Genomic DNA, 25,970 nt, shown 5'->3' with positions numbered 1-25,970 from the left:
GTATGACCCACAACTGAAAGAAAAAGAACCAAACACCAAAGCAAGCTGAACTAAAGCCAATTACAGTACAGACAGCAAAGAAAAAACCCAACAGAACTCTGGAAAAAAATTCTGGAGGACCTCAGAAGTCTCTGTGATTGTTTGACAAGGAATTTGAAGGATGGGATGGACAGATCAATATTGTATGTCAGTGTTCCAGAACCTTTCTGAGAGGACCCCAGAGCACCGCCGCTATGAAGGGGAGGTTGTGCGTTGGAGCATGAAACACACTGAGCGCGCTCACAACTGCCAACATCAGAGCCAAAGTCAAACAGAGGTGTAGGGAGTTCAAACGCAGAAACACGTTTAGCGTTTTGGCCTCTTGACCCGCCAACTCAGCCCAGGCATTGATGTGTATTCATGAATGCGTAAATAAGGAGAGGAAGGCCAAAATGTGGGAGAATGTGAATAGCAAACACACATACACACGCTTCACAATAATACAGGCACACACACACACATATATTATGCAGTAGTTTAGCTGCTGTTTGATAGGGTGCCCCTTTCATGGTGCTCTCAGGCAGAAAAAGCACTGACTCCAACCCTGACCATATCCCTGACCTCTCTTTTGAGGCCACAGTCATGAGGGAGGGAGGGAGAGAGATGGAGAGAGAAATGAATAGAAAAACAGCCCCAGGCGTCACCTCCCCTGCCTCTCTCTGCCCTCCGGTGTTCACATAATCCCCCCAACCTTGAGGTCACTACCTACCTGCTTCAGCACTGCATAACTATTCTCTGGCCACAGACGTGGCCACTCACTTTTGGTTAGACAGAAATCTGCTGCTTTGTGAGTGACTGACACATATCACAGTTTATATCACCTTTCAAAAATATTCTTAGTTACACCCCAGCTAGCACATAACGTTCTAAGAACCATATGTTTCTTAGAGCTTGGTGAGAGCATGGTGGTCCAATGGTTATTTTGCGTACAACCTTCCCACAAGAACACTTTAGTAACGTTCGAGAACATTCTTAGAATGTTATTTAAAAGCATAAACATTACGTTCTCAGCATCAACAAAACACTCTCTATCCTCTATCTTATTAAGTGTGTTCAGGTGAGTGTTCCGCACCCACTAATTGGCCACACCTGATGTTAAAGAGTGCTTGTTTCCTTTGAAAGGCAGTCTGTTTGAATAGACTAAAAGGAACAGCTTTGAATGTGTAAAAAAACATGGCATGCTTGCTCCATCCTGGTGGAGCAGTGGACTAATTCCATTCATAGAGACCAAAATATTATAGGTCTGCTCCTCATTGTGTATAAGTTAAAACACCAGTGAGATAATGTGAGCTCCTGGCCAACAGGAGACACTCTGGGTAAACATGCACTCCATACAGCATGCAGAATGACAAGCTCTATTCACACACACACACACACACTCACACACACACTTTCTCTCACAACACTCTCTTTCTTACACACACACTCCTCCCCCCGCCTCTCCGTTGGCTTGTTGGCGAAGCGCTGAGTGAATTAACGAGTGAAAGCAGCTCCTGTAACGAGGGTGCCAGAGCACGTTAGGGCTGCCGCCCAATCTCAGTAAACGGCCGTGAGAGCTGCAGTCTGCTTCAATGAGGCACACAGCAGGGGACTGGGGTCCGGAGAGGAAGAAAGGGGAGGGAGGAAGAGGAGGGAGAGGAGGGTGCAGAGGCGCAGATAGCCTTACTGCACATACTACACAGTACCTCCTTTGCCAACACTGCCTATTCAACATGCTTCAGAGTAGCCGAGGAAAGAATTGGAAGAGGAGGATGAATGTCTTCGATGTCTTAAGGAAAACATGTCTGTTTGTCAAGACAATGAAGATAGTACCTCAATCTTATCCCACTGGGCACAGACATCAGTTCAACGTCTAGTTTTTGATTTACATTTGGTTGAGTTGTCAACTAACGTGAATTCAACGTAAAATCAACAAAACATTTCACCAAGTCATTGGATTTAGGTTAAAAGTTGGATGAAAAAAAGATGAAATGCCCTCACGTTGATGACTTTTTGCAAATCCAAGTCGTTTTCCACATTGCTTCACATCACATTACATTTTTTGGGTTGAAATGACATGGAAAGAACGTTATTTCAGCCAGTTTTTGCCCAGTGGGATGTAACAGTTGCTGCCACCGCATACACATCTCCTTCATTCAAAGGCAACCTACTGTATCTCATTCAGAGTTGCCCTACTGTACAGAAAGGCTGTATGCTAGCAAACATGTACTGCATATAAACATCAGGAAACTGAATCAATAATGTCACTGCATATTGCTGTTAGTTGTAAGCACATAACACACAGTTCATCAAATGTAACAAAGACATGTGTAGCCCAGATGCTCTACCCAGGATAAATTACATCGCCCAGGCGAGCCATGCATGTCGATATAAATCAGCTGGAGATATACTGCTGACTGTCTAAGTACAGTACATTACGTCTTTGCCTTTTAAATGCTTACTAAGCTCCGGCGAGTATACCGACAACACACACCCTCTCGACTTTCACCTAGAATTGAATAAGAGGGACCGCAGGGACAAGGTGAGGCTTAACAATAATATATTCTCCAGCACCAATCAGAGGGACAGTTAGTTAGGGTGACATGGTGAGAGCTGCTTGTGATGTCATTAACCAACATGTCAGCCATTTTAGCTCCTGATAAAACAAACAGGGCCTTCAGAAAGTATTCATACTCTTTGACTTATTCCACATTTTGTTATGTTACAGCCTGCATTTTCTTCATACACACAATACCCCATAATGTTTTAGAAATGTTTGCAAATATATTGAAAATGTAATGCAGAAATATCTCATTTACATAAGTATCCACATCCCCGAGTCAATACTTTGTAGAAGCACCTTTGGCAGTGATTACAGCTGTGAGTCTTTATGAGTCTAAGTCTCTAAGAGCTTTCCACACCTAGATTGTGCAAAATGTTCCCATTATCCTTTTAAAAATTCTTCAAGCTCTGTCAAATTGGTTGTTGACCATTGCTAGACAAACATTTTAAGGTCTTGCCATAGATTTTCAAGCAGATTTAAGTCAAAACTGTAACTCGGCCACTCAGGAACATTTAATGTCTTTTTGGTACGCAACTCCATTGTAGATTAGGCCTTGTTTTTGGTTATTGTCCTGCTGAAAGGTGAATTAATCTCAGAGTATGGTGGAAAGCAGACTGAGCCAAGTTTTGCACTAGGGTTTTGTCTGTGCTTAGCTTCATTCCTTTTCTTTTTATCCTGAAAAACTCCCCAGTCCTTAACGATTACAAGCGTACCCATAACATGATGCAGCCACCGCTATGCTTGAAGATATGGAGAGTGGTATTCAGTAATGTGTTGTATTGGATTTGCCCCAAACATAACATTTTGTATTCAGGACAAAAAGTTAATTGCTTTACCACATTTCTTTGCAGTATTACTTTAGTGCCTGGTTGCAAACAGGATGCATGTTTTGGAATATTTGTATTCTTTATTCTATAAGCTTCCTTCTTTTCACTGTCAATTAGGTTAGTATTATGGAGTACCTAAAATGTTGTTGATCCATCCTCAATTTTCTCCTATCACAGCCATTAAACTATGTAACGGTTTTAAAGTCACCATTGGCCTCACAATGAAATCCCTGAGCAGTTTCCTTCCTCTATGGCAACTGAGTTAGGAAGGATGTCTGTATTTTTATAGTGACTGGGTGTATTGATACACCATCCAAAGTGTAATTAATAACTTCACCATGCTCCAAGGGATAATAAATGTCTGCTTTTCTTTTCACCCATCTACCAATACAGTAGGTGTCCTTCTTTGTGAGTATTTGGAAAACCCCCCTGGTCTTTGTGGTTTAATCTGTGTTTGAAATTCACTGCTCAATTTAGGGTCCTTACAGATAATTGTATGTGTGGGGTACAGAGATGAGGTAGTCATTGAAAAATGTTAAACACTATTATTGCACACAGTCTGAGTCAATGCAACTTATTATGTGAAGAACATTCTAAAAACATCGCCCAACTTTGACATTATGGAGTACTGGGTGTAGGCCAGTGACAAAGAAATCTCAATTGAATCCATTTTAAATTTCTGAAGGCACTGTACACTATAGCAGAGGAACAGGTGAAGCGAGAGGGCTGATTCCACCCCAAAATCTGTCCACATGAAGATAGTTCTCTGTAGCGCTCTGCCTGCAAGTCATTGCCTTGGTGAAATATGCCCGTGTCTGCACTGGAACAAGCTGAAGGGGAGTGACAATCTACTAGAGGTCGACCGATTATGATTTTTCAACGCCGATACCGATTATTGGAGGACCCAAAAAAGCCGATACTGATTAATAGGCCAATTTCTTTTTTTTAATTTGTAATAATGACAATTACAACAATACTGAATGAACACTTATTTTAACTTAATGTAATACATCAATAAAATCAATTTAGCCTCAAATAAATAATGAAACATGTTCAATTTGGTTTAAATAATGCAAAAACAAAGTGTTGGAGAAGAAAGTAAAAGTGCAATATGTGCCATGTAAAAAAGCTAACATTTAAGTTCCTTGCTCAGAACGAGAACATATGAAAGCTGGTGGTTCCTTTTAACATGAGTCTTCAATATTCCCAGGTAAGAAGTTTTAGGTTGTAGTTATTATAGGACTATTTCTCTCTATATGATTTGTATTTCATATACCTTTGACTATTGGATGTTCTTATAAGCACTTCAGTATTGCCAGTGTAACAGTATAGCTTCCGTCCCTCTCCTCGCTCCTACCTGGGCTCGAACCAGGAACACATCGACAACAGCCACCCTCGAAGCAGCGTTACCCATGCAGAGCGAGGGGAACAACTACTCCAAGTCTCAGAGCGAGTGACGTTTGAAACATTATTTGCACGCACCCCGCTAACTAGCTAGCCATTTCACATCAGTTACACCAGCCTAATCTCGGGAGTTGATAGGCTTGAAGTCATAAACAGCACAATGCTTGAAGCATTGCGAAGAGCTGCTGGCAAACGCACGAAAGTGCTGTTTGAATGAATGCTTACGAGCCTGCTGGTGCCTACCATCGCTCAGTCAGACTGCTCTATCAAATCATAGACTTAATTATAACATAATAGCACACAGAAATACGAGCGTTTGGTCATTAAAATGGTAGATTCCGGAAACTATCATTTCGAAAACAAAATGTTTATTCTTTCAGTGAAATACGGAACAGTTCTGTATTTTATCTAACGGATGGCATCCCTAAGTCTAAATATTGCTGTTACATTGTGCAACCTTCAATGTAATGTCATAATTAATTACGGCCTTTGTTAGGAATAAATGGACTTCACAGTTTGCAATGAGCCAGGCGGCCCAAACTGCCGCCTATACCCTGACTGCTTGCACAGAATGCAAGTGACACAATTCCCCTAGTTATAGTGATATACTTATTTCCCTCGTTAAAATGCAAATCATTTTATAACATTTTTCACGTGCGTTTTTTCTGCATTTTTTGTTGTTATTCTGTCTCTCACTGTTCAAATAAACCTACCATTAAAATTATAGACTGTCATTTCTTTGTCAGTGGGCAAACGTACAAAATCAGCAGGGGATCAAATACTTTTTTCCCTCACTGTATAAGAAATTCATGTTAGCAGGCAATATGAACTAAATATGCAGGTTTTAAAATATATACTTGTGTATTGATTTTAAAGAAAGCCATTGATGTTTATGGTTACGTACATTGGTGCAACAACAATGCTGTTTTCGCAAATGCGCTTGTTAAATCATCACCCGTTTGTCGAAGTTGGCTGTGATTCAATGAGAAATTAACAGGCACCGCATCGATTATATGCAACGCAGGACACGCTAGATAAACTAGTAATATCATCAACTATGTGTAGTTAACTAGTGATTATGTTAAGATTTTATAACATAAGTTTAATGCTAACTAGCAACTTACCTTGGCTTCTTGCTGCCCTCGCGTAACAGGTAGTCAGCCTGCCATGCAGGCTCCTCGTGGAGTGCAATGTAAGGCAGGTGGTTAGAGCATTGGACTAGTAACCGGAAGGTTGCAAAAACGAATCCCCGAGCTGACAAGGTAAAAATCTGTCGTTCTGCCCCTGAACAAGGCAGTTAACCCACCGTTCCTAGGCCGTCATTGAAAATAAGAATGTGTTCTTAACTGACTTGCCTAGTTAAATAAAGGTGTATCATTTTATTTATTTATTATTAATCGGCAAATCGGTGTCCAAAAATACCGATTAACGATTGTTATGAAAACTTGAAATCGGCCCTAATTAATCGGCCATTCCGATTAATCGGTCGACCTCTACAATCTACACAACCATATTTTCAGCCTCATTGCTTTGTGCAGTTTGTACTGTAATAGAGGACATGTACGCAGTCAGTGGTTGTGTGTGTATAAGAGACCAAGAAAGGGTGAACACAGCAGATGTAATCAGTATGTGCGGATGCAGAGGTAATAACTCCAGAGGCCAGTCAGAAGAGTACATTTATCTATGTCTAAGGACACAGAGCAATCAGAAAAACCTCAACCAGCCAGGGGAAGAACTCTGGAGGTCAAAGGTAAGAATCTACTCTATAGTGTAGTGGTATCACCTGACAGTGTCTAAAGCAGTGTGTGTGTGTGTGTGTACTGTGTTATCGCCTGAATGTGTCACACATGTCCAGGGAGGAGAGACTGGAGGGTGAGGATGAATAGTTAGCTAATTCAATTAAGTGAATGAGAGTGCATGTTAGTGTGGCGAAGGTATGTGGTAGAATGTGATGGATACCCTTTGTCTACCCACATATTCAACCACTTTTACATTCTCTGTCTGCTCTCTCTGGGTTGTCAAGGGGACATATGCCGCGTCCACATCTCAGCCAGCCCTGGGCCTGTCCATGCTGTGCTGCCTGTCTGTGTGTACTCAACCAGACGTTGGCGTTGCCATGGTGAACCAGCCAGGCTGTGTTTAAGGTAGAGCTTGGAAGGGCAGATTGTATGGAGGATGCTGTGTTGCTAAGGAGAACATAACATGTGTGTTCAGAATGTGGCTTTGGTCACAGTGTGTCTGTCTGAGAGAGATGGAACAGAGGTTGTGTTTGAGCGAGAGGGCTGAGGAAACCGTTTAGCACAGGTAGCCCTGCTGATCTTAGCCTGTGACCCAACACAGCACATGCTGAGGGTACATACATCCAGACACACACACACACACACAAATAAATCCACCCACTATGCACTTTACCAGCATGCCCTCACTCACACAAGCTTGGGTATTGCTCAATGCTCTCCCACAATCACTCACTAACAGTTTGTGTATGGGGGGGATACAATCTCAAAGTTTAAACAATGTATTATGTTTATGGTAAAATACATACTTTGTTTTTGAGTAATTTGCAGAAATATCTATAAAGGCTCTGTATACAATAAACACCAACATCATCTGATTACAATTGCAAAACAAGTCATACATTTAAAACAATAGTGATAAATAATATGAAATATAAGTATTTACATTCCCACATCATTGTAAAGAAGTAGAGTCATTTAAATCAAGGATCAAGAATTAAACATTTCTTAGCTACATTCATGATATGTCAAGTCATGATATGTCAAGTCATGATATGATTCTGTCCCTTTTTAGAACATGTTCCACCATAATGTTCAGGTAGGATAAAAACAAAAAAGCTATCAAAATAAAACTGGCTCCTTTTTGGCACTGCTGACCAAACCTTCCACTTAGCTCTATATACTGTAGTGCTCCTCTAACCTTTAAGTCGACTGAGCTGGGAGAAATACAACATGGTAAACAGAGGCTTGCATCCCAAATGGTACCATATTCCCTTCATACTGCGCTACTTTTGATCAGGGCCCATAGGGCTCTGGTCAAAAGTAGTGCACTGTATAGGAATCTATATAGGAATCCATTTGGGACGCACCCAGAGAGTCCTGCCAGTCAGATACAATAGAAAGGGATGACTGACTACTGGGCCCAGTTTTCCAAAAGTTTTCTAACCGGATAGGGTTAAATGCATTGAAATAGAATGACTAGAAGTCAACGATTCGTCTTTTCTATTCATTCTATTTCTATGCATTTAATCCTATCCGATAGGCGAAATCCGGATAGATTACTTTTGAAAAACTGGGCCCTGATGATCACTACAAGGACACAGAGATACAGCTGCAGATGACAGACTAACACAACAGAATGACACTAAACTGAAGAACCTCACAAAGTAGAGCCACGAGACATGCACCTTATAGGGTGAGGGAGTTGTGGTTAGGCAGCTGTGAAGATCAGGGATGTACTGTAGCGGGGGGTAAACGCCTGTAAGCACCGTTAACACTTCTATTCATTTTGGGAATCATTTATGTACCTATTCCTAGGACAAATTAGCATTTTTTGCATTAGTGTTTGTTACTCGCAGGCTAGAATCTTTGCCACCTTTTTACAACTACCTCCCTGGTAAACACATGTAAAACCACCTGGCCACACCCCCTTAATGTAATATCATTATAGACTCCCCCTTCAATTCAGAAATAACCACCAACAAGATCATTCCATATTACCATGTTACAGGAGAAGAATGTCAAAGGAGAGAGACAAAAAGGAAGGCAGCTGACTGGCTTCACGCTGTGGGAGGGATGCTGTGCGGCCAGTCTGTAGTGGATAAGAGGTCTGGCTAGAGTTGTTGTTGTGACCATGGTAACATGTTTTTGGCAGTTCAGAGTGAAATCAGGGGTATCACATTTCCTTTGCCTTCAATTGGGTTGAAATGACAGGGAGCTTGTTTATCTTATAAAAATCATAGCTAGCTCTGGCTGTAGAATAGAATCTACACAGCTAAAACAAACTGCCACATAGATAGGTGAAATATGCCACATAGATAGTTGAAATATGCCACATAGATAGGTGAAATATGTTTGGATTAGGAAGTGTTGGATGGATTCCCTGCACTGATGTGTCCATGCCAATGCGCGCACACACACACACACACACACGCCAGAGGAGTCCCGCTGAGACGCAGCTGCAGCCAGCGTCACGCCATGGTGTACCCATAACTCCCACAATGCAGTGCGACCAGCAGCCTGTCCCGCAGGACCTCCTGGCTGGGGTATTCTGGTAGTTTCATCATGTTGATGCTGTGGGAAGAGCATCATGGTCAATGTAGTTTCTTGTGGTTCACTGCAGATTGATGGCATGTCATTATGTCTCATATCATATCCAGCTGCTGTAGTATACAGTACAATGGTGATTTCTACCTGCCAAAGTATAGACCTACAGCGATGAGAACTACAGTACCTGTCCTTTCTATCCAACATGCAGAAACCCCTCCCTGTTTTTCCCTCTCTTCTATACCAGTGCACTAAAGCAACACACACACACACACACACGACTCCAGAGGCAAAGGAGTCAGAGGACCCATACTGCCCTCTAGTGCTTTTTCTGTCAGCATGCTGCTCTCTCATGTGTGAGTGACAACCTGTGTGTGTGTGTGTGTGTGTGTGTGTGTGTGTGTGTGTGTGTGTGTGTGTGTGTGTGTGTGTGTGTGGTCCTTACCAGGTGCTGGAGGTAGGCAGTAGGTTTGATGTGTATGGTACAGAGGCAATAGTGAACTTCTGTAAGCCACTACCTCCCATCAGAAAGGCAAAGCCACCATGAGGTACCCTGGAACTGACATGAGAGAGGAATTAGACAGGACAGTCCTAATGAGGGAATTACTGTGAGAAACTCACCTGCCACACACACATACACTGACTATTAGAAATTCACCTGCCAGTGACAAACTGCAACAGTAGGACCCTCTCCTCTTGGGTAAGGCTTTCTACCACCTTCCAGAACCACTACAAGACAAGAGAATCCACATTAAACCAAATGAAAACCACTGTGAGATAAGAGAATCTGACAAGAGAATCAACTTTAAACCACTAAACCAGCCTGGGAGGAGGTGTTAAGACCTGTGTAGGATCAGCCAAGCCTGTGGTACATCTCTCTGATTTGGAGGTGTTCCAGTAAAAAAGGGTCCTCCTCTCTGATGAGGTGGTGTTACATTAAAAAGAGTCCTGCCCGGTGAGAGCTAACTCACCTGGATGACAGGTTCTTCCAGGTCATAGCCACTGGTGTATTCTGTGTTCCTGTGCCAGTCCTGCACATCGATCTCTGGCATCCCAGACAGCAACAGCTCCTACACACACACCCACACAGATACACACACACCCACACAGACAGACACCCACACAGACAGACAGACACCCACACACAGAGAGGTTAAATGGAGTAGTCAGGACACATGTACCATATACAACAGACTTATAAAACATAACTTAATGCTTCTTCTGTTCAAAATCATGTTGACAAAGACACAAGGGTGTTTTTCTAACACAATTGAACACGGGTGGTTCAGTGGTAAACAGAGCAGAGCTAAACTCTCCTCCCCACTGAGTCTGAGTGTTGTCAGCAGGCGAGCTGTAACTGAGGCTTGTACCTGCACACACATGTCCAATAACACACGGCGGGCCAGATAATCGCCATGGTACCCTATCGATCCAGGGACTAGTGAGGACAAGGATTTTGCCGACACACACAGAAACAAATCTGATCTGAGCCGGGCGACGGCGAGAGGCCTCAAGGTGACCCCAACATCCCATTGACACCCCCGAGCCAGACAAGGTCAATCAATCCCTGCATCAGACATCAGATCCCGCTAGGCGAGCAGGCGAGAGCAGAGGAGGAGAATAAAATATAATGGGCAAGAGGGGTTGAGAACAGAGAAAGAGAGGTGAGGAGAAGGGAGTTGAGGACAGTAGAGAGGAGAAGAGAGGAAAGAGAGAGATGAGAGAGAGGAGAGGTGAAGGAGAAGGGAGTTGATGACAGTAGAGAGGAAGAGAGAAAAAGAGAGAGAGGAGAGGTAAAGGAGAAGGGAGGAAAAGCAAGGACACTAACCAATTCATATTCATCAAAGAGCTGGATGAGGGAGGGGGGAATGAAGGTGTGGAACCCGTGCAGGAAGGCATTTATCTGGGGTTGGATGGCTCGAGTCATCCTCAACTCTGTTACCAACTGGACATACTCCGCCTGAGTGAGAGAGTGAGAGAGAGGTTTATATAGGGAACATTCACTACGTAGAATCTGGTTGATCTTTGGGCAGCCCTCTAACGCCGTCTCGTTTCACTGGCTTCTTCCTTACAGAACATGACCACCTGCAGGCCAGCTGTGGTACTACACACTCAAATTCCAAATTAACTTTGTCAAACAGAGGCAAGCACGCACACACATCATATACACATGACATATTAATCACATGAGGTCATAAGTGTTAGATAATACAGGGGGCGCAATCACAACTTCCTTCTGCTTGACCTGTCAATCATCTGCTATTCTCACCTAGTTGATGTTGAGAGCAACAACAAAATGCTAGGGTTTAGGAGTTTCAGATCCTCCTTCTGTGATAGGCTGGCTCACCTTGTTATCCTGGGTGACAATTATGCTAGTCCCGCCAGGTTTGAGTGGCACCTCCTCCATGGCGCCGAACACGTCTGTTTCCACAGAGAAGGTGAGCTCCAGTCCCAGGTCGCTGATGTCGTTGTCCAGGATCCACTGCAGATTCTTGGCATACTCTGGATCGATGGACGACACGTCCTGGTAGTTCACTGGGATGCCTGGACCCACAGACAGCACCCATACTGTTACAACCCTGTAGCGTCACTGTAATATCACTGTAAAAACACTAACAACTGTATTATAACCCAGTTACAAATGTAAAAACCTGCTCAAGCAGAGGATACACCCTGGTAGTTAACTGGGATTCCTGAACGCACATTACATCATGTTAACAACCCACTGTAGAACGTGTGTGTGTGTGTGTGTGTGTGGTACCCAGTATGTGTTTGTAGAAGGAACGGGTGAAGTAGATGTTGACCAGCTGACGGTGGTAAAGAGCCAACCCCAGGATCTGACCCGCAAACCGGAAGTAGTTCAGATGATCAGGGTTCACTGACGAGTTACTGTTGGGCTGGAACGTGGTGCCTGTGAGACACACACACACACACACAGTGACAAACAAATAAATACCAGTCAAGCTGTGATCTTCTTACCTACCTATCTTGAATAAGTATTTGGATTCTGATGCGCGAAAGGAAAACATTCCTCAGTCAGAGTACACAGCTAGGCTAGGCATACAAACATATAATTAACCAACAAAGTATTTGGATCATGATGCAAGGTAACAACATAAAAAAAAAACAGTGAGGGAAGAAAATACACCCTCAATTGGAGTAAAAAAAAAAAATTACAAAAAACTGTTTACACAAACAAACATCTCATCAACAAATCACAGGGGGTCTCACCGTCCGCTGACTGGGTGAAGAGGCCGTAGTCTGCATTGATGATCTCATTGGACAGGACGTCAAACCACTCCCTCACCACGCCCTGGCCCTAGAACACAAAGGTCACAGGTCACTGAGCATGTACTAAAATGGGACCTATTTCCTGTATAGTACACTAATAAAGTGTTTCTAGGACTAAGCGTGAGTCCATTTGAGATTGTGACCTATTCCCTTTGCATTTTGGGAACTATTCCATTGTTTCCATTGCCCTAGGCAAGTTCAATCAAGAGTTTGTAAACTAAAGTATTTTAAAGCAAAATAAATACTATTTGAACCTAGGTCAGACAGACGCTGATAATACCCACCATTCCTTCCTCTCCATGGAATCGTACGGCGATGCCCTGTTTGAGCTTTTCATTGGTCGATTTGGAGACCATCGCACAGCTACTGCTAAATATGGACTCTGACAGAAAAGAGAAAGAAACATATTGAGAAAGAGAGACACACTGATACATTACTGGGTGGAGTGTAAGACATTTGGGGATGAAGGATGGTCAGTGTGGTTAGCTGTACAGGAACGATTGGTTATACTGTATAAAGAATGGTCAGCGGGGTTAGCTGTACAGGAAGGATGGTTATACTGTATAAAGAATGGTCAGCGGGGTTAGCTGTACAGGAAGGATGGTTATACTGTATAAAGAATGGTCAGCGGGGTTAGCTGTACAGGAAGGATGGTTATACTGTATAAAGAATGGTCAGCGGGGTTAGCTATACAGGAACGATTGGTTATACTGTATAAAGAATGGTCAGCGGGGTTAGCTGTACAGGAACGATTGGTTATACTGTATAAAGAATGGTCAGCGGGGTTAGCTGTACAGGAAGGATGGTTATACTGTATGAAGGATGGTCAGTGGGGTTAGCTGTACAGGAAGGATGGTTATACTGTATAAAGAATGGTCACTCGGGTTAGCTGTACAGGAAGGATGGTTATACTGTATAAAGAATGGTCACTCGGGTTAGCTGTACAGGAAGGATGGTTATACTGTATAACGAATGGTCAGCGGGGTTAGCTGTACAGGAAGGGTTATACTGTATGAAGGATGGTCAGTGGGGTTAGCTGTACAGGAAGGATGGTTATACTGTATGAAGGATGGTCAGTGGGGTTAGCTGTACAGGAAGGATGGTTATACTGTATGAAGGATGGTCAGTGGGGTTAGCTGTACAGGAAGGATGGTTATACTGTATGAAGGATGGTCAGTGTGGTTAGCTGTACAGGAAGGATGGTTATACTGTATGAAGGATGGTCAGTGGGGTTAGCTGTACAGGAAGGATGGTTATACTGTACGAAGGATTGTCAGTGGGGTTAGCTGTACAGGAAGGATGGGTTATACTGTATGAAGGGTGGTCAGTGGGGTTAGCTGTACAGGAAGGATGGGTTATACTGTATGAAGGGTGGGTCAGTGGGGGCTTGGTACCTCTGTGGATTAGCAGGATGTCGTTCTCGTTGACAGGTCGATGGACCATGTCTGAGTCTGGCTGTCCAGCCAATAGGTGCTCATAGAACCACTCACAGCGCTCCTTGAAGGGCTGCGAGGGGAACAAACAATAACACTTTACTTACAGCCTGCAGGTATAGTGCATTATGATGCAGTTATAATGTATTACAAGACTTCATAGGATAATTATAAAACATTATGAAGCCTAACTAAATACCAGCCACAGGACTTCCCAAAACTCATTATCTCTCTCTACACTTTCAACTCTGAGACGGTGTCTAAACCAATGGATCCAAAGCCTCAAGTGTTGAAATAGTGTCTGAAGAATGCAGAGAGGGAAGAGTGGCATTTATATTTGCATAATATTTGAATGTCTTTGTTCTCTATGAGAGATGAGCTGGGGAGAGACAAAGTGAGAGACAGAGACAGAGCGCGAGAGAGATTTTCCCCTGGGGCTGCTGTGCATACTGAGAGGGAGATGTGGAGATGGAATAGTCTTCTTCAGGTTAAAATCTGTAATTAAAACGAGGGGTTCTTATTCCCAGGTGGGATATAATCCAGAGGTAACGAGGCTTGCCACGCCATCCGCCGCTCAAATATGAATAGTGAGGAGTGAGAGTGGAACACTACACACAACTTAGAGCAGGCAGTTAAAATTTATGAAGCTATATAAAAAGGAATTTAAGACAAGTGTTATCGCCATGGCAATAATGTTGTTAAATGATCCTGCCTGGAAGACACGGGCGTTTCAAAGTCACTCGCAACATAGTCCCCAGAGGGAGAACTACAGAGGGACATAAAGAGAGGGAGAGAGCGGGGAACATAGAGAGAGAGAGAGAGAGAGAGAGGTAGAGAAAGCTACTGTCATAGCTTGCAAATATGAGGCCATGGGAACATTGTCTTGGCCCTTGTATGTCCTGCCTACAGCAGATAAACAACCAGGAAGTTGACTGATAGACCAGCCAATCACAGGTCTCACCTGGCCTTTGATTATGTGCATGAAGCGGGACATTAGCTCCGGACATTCCAACAGGAAGTGGAAATGGTTAAAGATGATCTTTGGATTCCTGAGAGCGAGAGAGAGAGGGATGGAGAAAGAGAGATGGAGAGAGCGAGAGAGATGGAGAAAGGGAGCGAGAGAGATGGAGAGAGAGAGAGATAAAAACGACAGGTTAAGTTAGGAGAGATTGATAAGAAGTCTCTGGGTAAGAAACCCTCATAAGATCCTATCAAAGGACTCACCTGGTTACGAAACATTTGAGCACCTCGTCATGCTTGCAGACAAACTCTATGAAGCGAGGAGACGTCATTCTGGATGAGGAAAGACAAGGAAACACAGAGGGAGCAAGATAAAGATGGAGGAGGAAAGAGGGATGAGGGAGACAAAAAGAGAAGATAAAGCAAGAGAATAAGAGAATGTTTCAGAAAAACACAACACAGAGAAAAGTACTGTAGTCCACCTAACTGAGGAACTCAATTTAACCTTGCGCAAAACCCTAGATGCAGTCGCACCCCTAAAAACAAAGAAACTAGCTCCCAGGTATACAGAAAATACCCGAGCTCTGAAGCAAGCTTCCAGAAAATTGGAACAGAAATGGCGCCACACCAAACTGGAAGTCTTCCGACTAGCTTGGAAAGACAGTACCGAAGAGCCCTCACTGCTGCTCGATCATCCTATTTTACTTAACTTAATTGAGGAAAATAAGAACAATCCAAAATGTATTTGTGATACTGTCGCAAAGCTAACTAAAAAGCAGCATTCCCCACAAGAGAGGATGGCTTTCACTTCAGCAGTGATAAATTCATGAACTTCTTTAAGGAAAAGATCATGATCATTAGAAAGGAAATTACGGACTCCTCTTTAAATCTGCGTATTCCTCCAAAGCTTAGTTGTCCTGAGTCTGCACAACTCTGCCAGGACCTAGGATCAAGGGAGACACTCAAGTGTTTTAATACTATATCTCTTGACACAATGATGAAAATAATCATGGCCTCTAAATCTTCAAGCTGCATACTGCACCCTATTCCAACTAACTACTGAAAGAGCTGCTTTCTGTGCTTGGCCTTCCTATGTTGAACATAATAAACGGCTCTCTATCCACCGGATGTGTACCAAACTCACTAAAAGTGGCAGTAATAAAGCCTCTCTTGAAAAAGCCAAACCTTGACCCAGAAAATATTTTTTTAAACTATCGGCCTATATAGAATCTCCCATTCCTCTCAAAAAAAATGTAAAAGGTGTTGCGCAGCAACTCACTGCCTTCCTGAAGACAAACAATGTATACGAAACGCTTCAGTCTGGTTTTAGACCCCATCATAGCACTGAGACTGCACTTATGAAGGTGGTAAATGACCTTTTAATGGCGTCAGACCGAGGCTCTGCATCTGTCCTCATGCTCCTAGACCTTAGTGCTGCTTTTGTTACCATCGATCACCACATTCTTTTGGAGAGATTGGAAACCCAAATTGGTCTACACAGACAAGTTCTGGCCTAGTTTAGATCTTATCTGTCAGAAAGATATCAGTTTGTCTCTGTGGATGGTTTGTCCTCTGACAAATCAACTGTACATTTTGGTGTTCCTCAAGGTTCTGTTTTAGGACCACTATTGTTTTTACTATATATTTGACCTCTTGGTGATGTCATTCGGAAACATAACGTTAACTTTCACTGCTATGGAGATGACACACAGCTGTACATTTCGATGAAACAATGGTGAAACCCCAAAATTGCCCTCGCTGGAAGCCTGTGTTTCAGACATAAGGACGTGGATGGCTGCAAATGTTCTACTTTTAAACTCGGACAAAACAGAAATGCATGCTCTAGGTCCCAAGAAACAAAGAGATCTTCTGTTGAATCTGACAATTAATCTTGATGGTTGCACAGTCGTCTCAAATGAAACTGTGAAGGACCTCGGCGTTACTCTGGACCCTGATCTCTCTTTTGACGAACATATCCAGACTGTTTCAAGGACAGCTTTTTTCCATCTACGTAACACTGCAAAAATCTGAAACTTTCTGTCCAAAAATGATGCAGAAAATCTAATCCATGCTTTTGCCACTTCTAGGTTAGACTACTGCAATGCTCTACTTTCTGGCTACCCGGATAAAGCACTAAATAAACTTCAGTTAGTGCTAAACACAGCTGCTAGAATCTTGACTACAACCCCAAAATGTGATCACATTACTCCAGTGCTAGCCTCTCTACACTGGCTTCCTGTTAAGGCAAGGGCTGATTTCAAGGTTTTACTGCTAACCTACAAAGCATTACATGGGCTTGCTCCTACCCATCTTTCAGATTTGGTCCTGCCGTACATACCTACACATACGCTACGGTCACAAGACGCAGGCCTCCTAACAGTCCCTAGAATTTCTAAGCAAACAGCTGGAGGCAGGGCTTTCTACTATAGAGCTCCATTTTTATGGAATGGTCTGCCTACCCATGTGAGAGACGCAGACTTGGTCTCAACCTTTAAGTCTTTATTGAAGACTCATCTCTTCAGTAGGTCCAATGATTGAGTGTAGTCTGGCCCAGGACTGTGACAGTGAACGGGAAGGCACTGGAGAAACGAACCGCCCTTGCTGTCTCTGCCTGGCCTGTTCCCCTCTCTCAACTGGGATTCTCTGCCTCTAACCCTATTACAGGGGCTGAGTCACTGGCTTACTGGTGCTCTTCCATGCCGTCCCTAGGAGGGGTGCGTCACTTGAGTGGGTTGAGTCACTGACGTGATCTTCCTGTCCGGGTTGGCGCCCCCCTTGGGTTGTGCCGTGGCGGAGATATTTGTGGGCTATACTCGGCCTTGTCTCAAGATGGTAAGTTGGTGGTTGAAGATATCCCTCTAGTGGTGTGGGTGCTGTGGTTTGGCAAAGTGGGTGGAGTTATATCCTGCCTGTTTGGCCCCGTCCAGGGGTATCGTCGGATGGGGCCACAATGTCTCCCGACCCCTCCTGTCTCAGCCTCCAGTATTTATGCTGCAATAGTTTATATGTGTCGGGGGGGCAGGGTCAGTCTGTTATATCTGGAGTATTTCTCCTGTCTTATCCGGTGTCCTGTGTGAATTTAAGTATGCTCTCTCTAATTCTCTCTCTTTCTTTCTTTCTTTCTTTCTTTCTCTCTCTCTCTCGGAGGACCTGAGCCCTAGCACCATGCCTCAGGACTACCTGGCATGATGACTCCTTGCTGTCCCCAGTCCACCTGGCCATGCTGCTGCTCCAGTTTCAACTGTTCTGCCTGCGGCTATGGAACCCTGACCTGTTCACCGGACATGCTACCTGTCCCAGACCTGCTGTTTTCAACTCTCTAGAGACAGCAGGAACGGCAGAGAAACTCTGAATGATCGGCTATGAAAAGCCAACTGACATTTACTCCTGAGGTGCTGACCTGTTGCACCCTTGACAACCACTGTGAATATTATTATTTGACCCTGCTGGTCATCTATGAACATTTGAACATCTTGGCCATGTCCTGTTATAATTTCCACCCGGCACAGCCAGAAGAGGACTGGCCACCCCTCATAGCCTGGTTCCTCTCTAGATTTCTTCCTAGGTTCTGGCCTTTCTAGGGAGTTTTTCCTAGCCACCGTGCTTCTACACCTGCATTCCTTGCTGTTTGGGGTTTTAGGCTGGGTTTCTGTACAGCACTTTGAGATATCAGCTGATGTAATAAGGGCTTTATAAATACATTTGATTTGATTTGTGCAGCATCTGTCTATTATAATGAGTGGAACTGATCCCTCTCCAAAACACAATAATCTGCATTATTGAAAGTGTTTCACTGACGGGAAAAGCCAGGCTATCAGCTAATGAAGAGCAGGCTTGGGAAAGAGAAACACAAAGACAAACACAGCCATTTTCTTCTACTACAGCAGCATAGGGCCAATAACAGTGGCTCCTATTCAACGTTCAATTAGAGTTTAATGATCTAATTAAAATGTAATTATCTAGCCAGGGGGCCAGGAAAGGTGTTTGTGTGTGTGTGTGTGTGTGTGTGAGTGTGTGTGTGGAGAGGAGACATTAAAGCTCCATTATTTCCCAGGCCTACTCACACAAAGGGGATCTGAAGGAGGAAGAGTTACATAAAGTATCTATGTGAAACTAGGAGATTATGAGAGGAACACTGACTCTGTCATTTAGTGGCCAATATAGATCTGTAAAATCAGGTGTGTGCACTTGAGTGCAATCCAGAGCCTGGCCAAAGAGAAAACCAGCAGATACTCAGGACTCCCAAGAACTGGAGTTTCTCATCCCTGGGATAGAGGTCAGAGGTCAGGGGTCATTCTCACCCCTGTGGCATCTGACAGGAACAGCACATGTAGAAGGCCTGGATCACCGCGCTGAGCCGATTGGCCGTCATAGAGATGACATCCTCTCCGTCCGCATATACGTCCGGCGTTTCCATAACAACCTCCGGGGTCCTCTTGCCAACCTCTGGGTCCGGCAAAGGGGGTAGGGGCATGGAGGATGGCAGCGATGGTGCCACCGTGAAGACGGCAGGGGTGGAGGCGGCGTCGACCTCGCCACGTTGTTTGAGGAGGAGGGAGGCGATCTCGCTCCCTGAGGAGGAGGAAGGGTCCTGGTGGCTCTTCTCCAGCTCTGTAGAGATCAACACCAACCACTCATCTAGAGAGTGCCACAGCAACTCCAACGGCTGGAGGAAATCAGAGAGAGAGAGGAAAGGGGGAGGCAAGGAAAGAGACTGAGTGAGTGAAGGAGAGGGAGCGAGTGAAGGGGAGAGAGGAGAGGGGAGAGAAAGAGGGATGGAGAGAGCGAGAGAGAGAGACAGACAGACAGATATTGAAAGAGAAAGAGAGGGAAATAGGGAGAGAAAGAGAAAGAGAGAGAGGAAGAGAAAGAAAGAGAGGGGTAGATGCTGACAAACAAAAACACACAAAAACACACACACACACAAACACACTCAAAGTCATGCACCAGGACAAGTCATGGATCAGGGATCTGAAGATGGTGAACAATCTCTCAATGCCCTCTTCTGATTCACACCATGTACTACATCTGTGTGTATCTGAATTCAGGCTCAGTACTAACCCCATACTGACCTTAAAGACCTGGCTACGCTGTGTCTTGTTCCCATTGTATCCCATGTCATTCCCGTTGTTGGGAGAGGAAGGGCCCAGGCGGAAGACATGGCAGAAGATCCGGATGATTCTCAGCAGACTCTTCATCTGAGCCTCGTAGCTACTGGAGAGACTGGAGAGGAGACTGACAGTGAGTACGGAAGATAATAAATATTTACCCCTAAATGACTAGCTTTAAGGTAGTGGCGTTGCTGTTACATACTTATTGCATTGTAATGCCTGAATAAACTTCCTTCAGAGAAATTAATTAGAAACTAAATAAAAGTGCACTTCCATATGCATTTGCCTCGGGTGTGGCTGGGAGCCTAGTCTAGCAGAGGGTGTATTACCTGAGGAGTTTGTGTCCATTAGTAGTGGCCACCTCTGCTAGACTGGTCAGGATCTTCTGGTAGTGACTGTCACTCTGCTGGGAAACATGCTCTAGAACCTGCCTGAGCTACACACACACACATACAGTTAAAATATGCCTACAAGCACTTTCTAAAAGAAAAAGAGGTGTGTGTACATGAACCTATGTACCATATTCTCTTTGATGTCATCATTCTGTGTCATCTGGATGAGTGTCTGAAACAGTCTGCCATGGTGCTGGATGAGGATCTCACAAGTCTCCCCATAACCACCCTGAACAACACACACACCAACACAGTGGGATCAGAAAGTGGAAAAGAGACCGACAAATGCTGTTTTCTTGAATAATCGACCATTAAGGGAGACGACGGGAATGGCCCGTCCGACGACGCTGCGACTGGTGTGTCTGGCGCCGCTGCAACTTTGGGCCGTCCGACGTGGCCACAACGGATCCATCCGACGACGCAACTTCAGCAGCTGCAACTGGCCCGTCCGACCCAACCGGCCCGTCCGACGCAACTTCGGCAGCTGCATCGGGTCCTGATCGACCAGCACTGATCGACCCACGTTCCTGTGATCGCCCTCGAGGCCGGTATCGTTGCGCTGCTGTTGTGAGGGGGGGGGGGGGTTACTGTCATGGATCCCTCCGGAATTGTCATTACGCACACCTGGTCCCTATTCCCATTTGATTAGTAATTGTATAAGTGTGCCCTTTGTTCATCATTGTCCAGTCAATTTTTGTTCCAATGTCCGTTGGTCTTGTGAGTACCTGTGCTGTGTTGTTTTGGCTTTCGTGCCACGTATATTGTGCAGATGATAACGGGTCTTGTCCTGTGTGATAATCATTGTGCGATTGTGTATTTATGCGAGGTACTCCTCTCTCTTTTGTTTGGGTCTCAACCCTGTGTTTGGTATACGTGTTTGTTTGGTCTTCGTCCCCGTGCCTGTACACGGCACGCTGTAATTTGGGTAAAAAAATTAAAAAAGGTATTACGCATTCCTGCGACTGTCTCCCGACCCTTTATACCAACGTGACAGGTGCTTGTTTGTTATATTAGCCATGTGTTGTCATGGCAATGCTCACCTGTACACACAGATCCAGAGGGGTGACTCCATTCTTGTCAGGTAGGTACTTAGCCCCTCGAGAGAGAAGGATCTGTGCAGTGTCCCTTTGACCGTGGCTGTAGGATATAAGCAGGGCTTTAATGTATTGAATGTATTCTTGTATGACTTTAACATTGCTCTCTACTCCTTTTTACTTCTGAGCTTGTGTCTTATCCTAAAGAAATGTCAATGTATATCATCGTACTTACAAATGATTAGAAACTTAACTGTAACACTCTAGCCACTATGACTAAAGCTTACTCACACAGAGTTCTGACAAAATACAAATATAAAAGTTAGTGTTGGTTAAGGTTTAAACTCTATATAACAATAAATAATGACAATTCAGAAGATAAGGGTTAACGTTAAGTGGTGGTCAATAGAAGGCTGGAGTCAGAGTTGGAGATCTGAGAAGGACTTGTATCAAATGAAGATGTCCAGTGTATTATTTCATTCACTAGACAGGTACATTGGCTGGTGGGCCAGCCACCCAATTTATACTGATATACTCTGTGATGCAGTCAGTTCACAGTAAAACAACACTGCATTTATCCACAGTTCTTCACAGACTAATTGCTCTAAATCACAGTGCTTTTCAGATAGAGACTCCTTAATGGGAACTGACTAATGTACAAGTGAAACATAATCAAAACAAAAGATCAGAGGATTATACGATCACGGCAGTCTCCAGCCCTGCTCATCCTCTGTGTGTGTGTGTGTCTGCGCGTGTCTCTGCACGTGTGTGTGTGTGTGTGTGTGTGTGTGTGTGTGTGTGTGTGTGTGTGTGTGTGTGTGTAGAGCTTAATACACAGCACTCAAAGGAAGGCTGGGGTGTCACTGTCATGTTCTGAATTAATAGGAACCTCATTATTCTCCGTCTCTCTGAAGCTGAGGGATGAGTTTCCTCGTGCCTATTCTTATCATCTGAATGAGACAGGCTGCATAGAGACCATCAGAGGACTGACTGGGATAGGAGTGTGCTACTGAAGTTTGGGACATAACTCTGAACAGCTGTCTGGCTGTGATCACTGTTCTTTAGTCTCTTCATATTCCATCCCCCAGCTTCCTCCTCCTCCCATTAATAGCCTTGTACAATGCCGTGAAATATATGTTTACAGCCACACTGAATCAAAACAACACCTTTACATTTCAATTCCCGAACCAATGTGTTACACAGAATAGTTCATACTCCATCTACAACTCTAAGTGGACAATAGGAAGAAGGATGAGAGGAAGTATTGCATCATCATTCCTGTACTAGTGTACGTAGTGACCTGCAGGCGAAGTAGAGGGGTGTGGCCCCAGAGCAGTTAGGTCTGTTGATGTCCGCTCCACTGTCCAGCAGGCACTGCACCGTCTGATGACGTCATCGACCACACACAGGCAAATGAGGAAGAGGGAAAGTGAGAAGAGAAACAAACCCATCATCCACAATACCTTCTGGTATTCATCATGGAACTTATCATGAAGTTATGATTAATAAACTTTGAAACTTGATTATATAACAACACTGGCAAAGGTTCCAAATAAACACAATCCATTTACGACTACTGAGATATCAAAAATGACACCCGTTCTGTACACTCACAGCCTTGTGTCTATGACAAACACTGAACATTTTATGGAAATGTTGGTATTTCCATACAGGTCTTGGTTGATATGTGTGTTATCTACTCACAGTCTTGTGTCCGTTCTGGCAGGCTACATGAAGGGCGGTCTGTCCCATGGCATCCTCCACATCCACGTTAGTCACATGCTGCACCAGGTCATGAAGCAGCTCAGTCCGCCCGTTCACAGCCAACCAGTGGATCTAGAGGAGGAGGAGGAGGGGAGGAAGAGGATGAGAGCTGTAGTAATTCATTAACATAAGTAAACCCTGTATACACACCTTTTTATTGTTTTAATGGCATTTACTGTACTCAGCCTTGACCTGCGTTCACCATTTTTAATAGCACTACATCCCTGAGATATGACAAGAATATAACAGCACTACTGGTCTGTCTATACACATGACTTCACAGTGATACTCACAGCTGTCAGTCCCTCATTGTTGCAGATGTTCACGTCTGCATTGTATTCTAGTAGTCTTCCCATACACTTTTTCTGTCTATAGGGAGGAAAGATGAGGAGGGGGATTCATTAAGTATCAGATATAATACTGTAAACATGATCACTATCATCAACATCACTAAACCATGTTCACTGGGCTGGTAGGGATCTGTGATTGCCATGTAAAAGGTGTATTCTTCCTCCCTACCAAAGGGAGGCAGCAGAGTACTACAGTGAGTGTGCAGTAATGTCTATGTACAGTATCCTACCCATTTCTGGCAGCCAGGTGCAGAGGGGTGCAGCCTGAGATGTCCTGGTAGTTAGGGTTCGCTCCTCTCTTTAGCAGTAGGACCAGGCACTCCACTGATCCACAGCTACAACACAATAACCAACACGTTCACAAGCACCGCAATACACAAATAGACGTAGCGTACACACAGACACAGACACAGAAAGACAGAGACACACAGAGACCCACAGAGACCCACAGAGACCCACAGAGACCCACAGAGACACACAGAGACACACAGAGACCCACAGAGACACACAGAGACCCACAGAGACATACAGAGACACACAGAGACACACAGAGACCCACAGAGACACACAGAGACCCACAGAGACATACAGAGACACATCACACCAGATAGCGAGTTTCACCAGAGACACCACTGTGATAAAAACAGATGCTGGAGAGATTAGGCTGTCTGGTTGGTTTCTAACAAAACAATGCAACAATTAGAACAATCAGTGAAACAAATGAAAACATTCCTTACTTGGCAGCAATGTGAAGTAGACTTCTCTTGACTCGTCCGAAAGCGTAGTTCACATCAAACTTGGAGTTGAGGAGTAATTCAGAAACCGACCTTCAAGTACAAGACAGACATGTCTTGGGAAATGGGAACAGGGAACCGGGAACCAATGTTGACAACTTCCACTGTCTCTCTCTCTCACACACACACACACACACACACACACACACACACACACAAGGCACACACATACACAGAGAGACAGAGAGAGAGAGAGAGAGAGAGAGAGAGAGAGAGAGAGATACCTGTGCTGGTCAGCCATAACCATTGGCATGAGTGTGTAGACTGCAGTTTCATTGTCTGTGAGGGGAGCAACAGGGAGAGGGTGCGTCAATGATAATTGTGAAATTAAAGAACAACCTTCCTCTGCTAAAATCAGTGTTCTTAGTTCTCGAGAGCGCAGTATTCTTAGAGCTCTCTATGTAGAAGCTACTGACTCATACTTAGGGCCGTCATAACTACTGATGTACAACCACTATCAGTAACTGCACTTCCTTCCAACCAGACACTATCAGCTGGGCTGTCAAAAAGGATTGCACAATGTAGCGCATCAGACTCAAGAACGCACTTCCTGTACAAGACAAAACACGTTTCTGTTTCCTACTCCATTAGATCTCGAGTTCAACTCAATGGTAATGTTGTTGCTGTTGTCAGACATGGACACGAGTACAGCGGTAATATAATGGTGTTGCTAGTTAGACAATAGACATGCACTAACATGCCCTTCTGGATCAATAGAAGAAAGGTAACAGAATACAGTAATCAACGAGGGAGAAGGGGATCCTCTTCCATAACAGCTATGCTTCCTACTGAACTCAGTCTGTGAAGTCAGTCAGTCTGAATAGTCTATTTACTGACAGGTCTGTCTGTATCTGCAGCCTATGCAACCCATTACTTTATGTCACCACTAGGTTTATATTACCATGACATCTTTCAGTCACTCCTTCGTTTTTGTATCATGAAACAAAGTATGTATCAGTTGGTCTCACTAGATTCATATCATATTATTACTATGAAATGGCTAGAATAATACCCTATCCAGCATACAGTCTGTAGACAGGGAAATGTCTAATGGCCTCAAGGGTTGCTGGCTTCCGCCTTGTTATTGACAAACTGTAAGATGATACTGTAATTCAAACATTTAATGACTATATGTATTAGCATGAATATACAGTATGCTATAGATATACATATAGCTAAAGCCTCCTATTATGCCCTGTCGATTATTTATGTCCTTTGGTCGATAGGCTATACCTTCCGGGAGCTCGACAGTCCTGGCGCGACGCAGAGAGCGGGTCAGCCTGTTCAGCTGTACGTTTAGTTGCTCCATCGCCCGTTCCATCATATGTGTACCAACAATCGGGAACAAAACCGAGGATACAAAGCCTCGAGCAAGATTATTTTTCCGCTAAAAGGGTGCTTCTGGCTTCGATGTCATCCATCGAGCCGCCGAGAAATGTACATTAGGCTGCCCCTTTTTCTTTCTCTACCCTCTGATTCATTCAGCAACATTTCTTGTGTCAAGTCCCATTCTTCCTGTTTTCATTACGTCTGATGGCAATGCGGTCTGGGTACTGTAGTTTTCAGTGTCAAATATGTGTAGTTCATAGTATTTTATGACGATTCATTGATTTATTCAGTCATCATCAAATCAATTTTTATTGGTCACATAAACATGGTTAGCAGACGTTAATGCGAGTGTAGTGAAATGCTTGTGCATCTAGTTCCAACAGTGCAGTAATATCTAACAAGTAATATCTAACAATT

General features: G+C 44.0%; 1 protein-coding gene across 2 annotated transcripts; it reads right to left on the bottom strand.

The window, feature by feature from the left end:
- Positions 1–7,314: 7,314 nt before the first annotated feature.
- hace1 (HECT domain and ankyrin repeat containing E3 ubiquitin protein ligase 1) lies at positions 7,315–25,761 on the bottom strand. 2 transcript variants are annotated; one of them, XM_029736512.1, is made up of 24 exons: positions 25,458–25,761; positions 24,449–24,503; positions 24,168–24,257; positions 23,661–23,765; positions 23,374–23,449; positions 23,021–23,152; positions 22,617–22,699; positions 21,323–21,419; positions 20,410–20,511; positions 20,220–20,326; positions 19,852–20,002; positions 19,081–19,493; positions 15,044–15,112; positions 14,781–14,868; positions 13,781–13,892; positions 12,671–12,768; positions 12,327–12,414; positions 11,857–12,006; positions 11,443–11,639; positions 10,924–11,055; positions 10,067–10,165; positions 9,754–9,824; positions 9,541–9,654; positions 7,315–9,122 (listed from the first exon to the last, which is right to left on the bottom strand). In XM_029736512.1, the coding sequence occupies exons 1-24, from the start codon at positions 25,546–25,548 to the stop codon at positions 9,020–9,022; spliced, it is 2,823 nt and encodes a 940-aa protein (XP_029592372.1). In that variant the 5' UTR covers positions 25,549–25,761; the 3' UTR covers positions 7,315–9,019. The 2 variants fall into 2 exon arrangements, with proteins under 2 accessions (XP_029592372.1, XP_029592373.1); XM_029736513.1 differs by having other exon boundaries at positions 19,081–19,445.
- Between the last annotated feature and the right edge of the window lie 209 nt (positions 25,762–25,970).

Source organism: Salmo trutta, chromosome 37, assembly GCF_901001165.1.
Source record: "Salmo trutta chromosome 37, fSalTru1.1, whole genome shotgun sequence".
Classification (NCBI taxonomy): domain Eukaryota; kingdom Metazoa; phylum Chordata; class Actinopteri; order Salmoniformes; family Salmonidae; genus Salmo; species Salmo trutta.
This window is presented reverse-complemented; position numbering and strand designations above follow the sequence as displayed.

Excerpts from the sequence above, each read along its gene's own strand:
- hace1 (XM_029736512.1), bottom strand. The coding sequence starts at position 25,548 with ATGATGGAACGGGCGATGGAGCAACTAAACGTACAGCTGAACAGGCTG. Across the intron at positions 19,494-19,851 it reads AGCGTAGCCAGGTCTTTAAG|TCTCTTTCCTTGCCTCCCCC; the intron begins GTCAGTATGGGG and ends TCACTCACTCAG. Across the intron at positions 9,655-9,753 it reads TTGCAGTTTGTCACTGGCAG|TTCCAGGGTACCTCATGGTG; the intron begins GTGAATTTCTAA and ends CTCTCATGTCAG.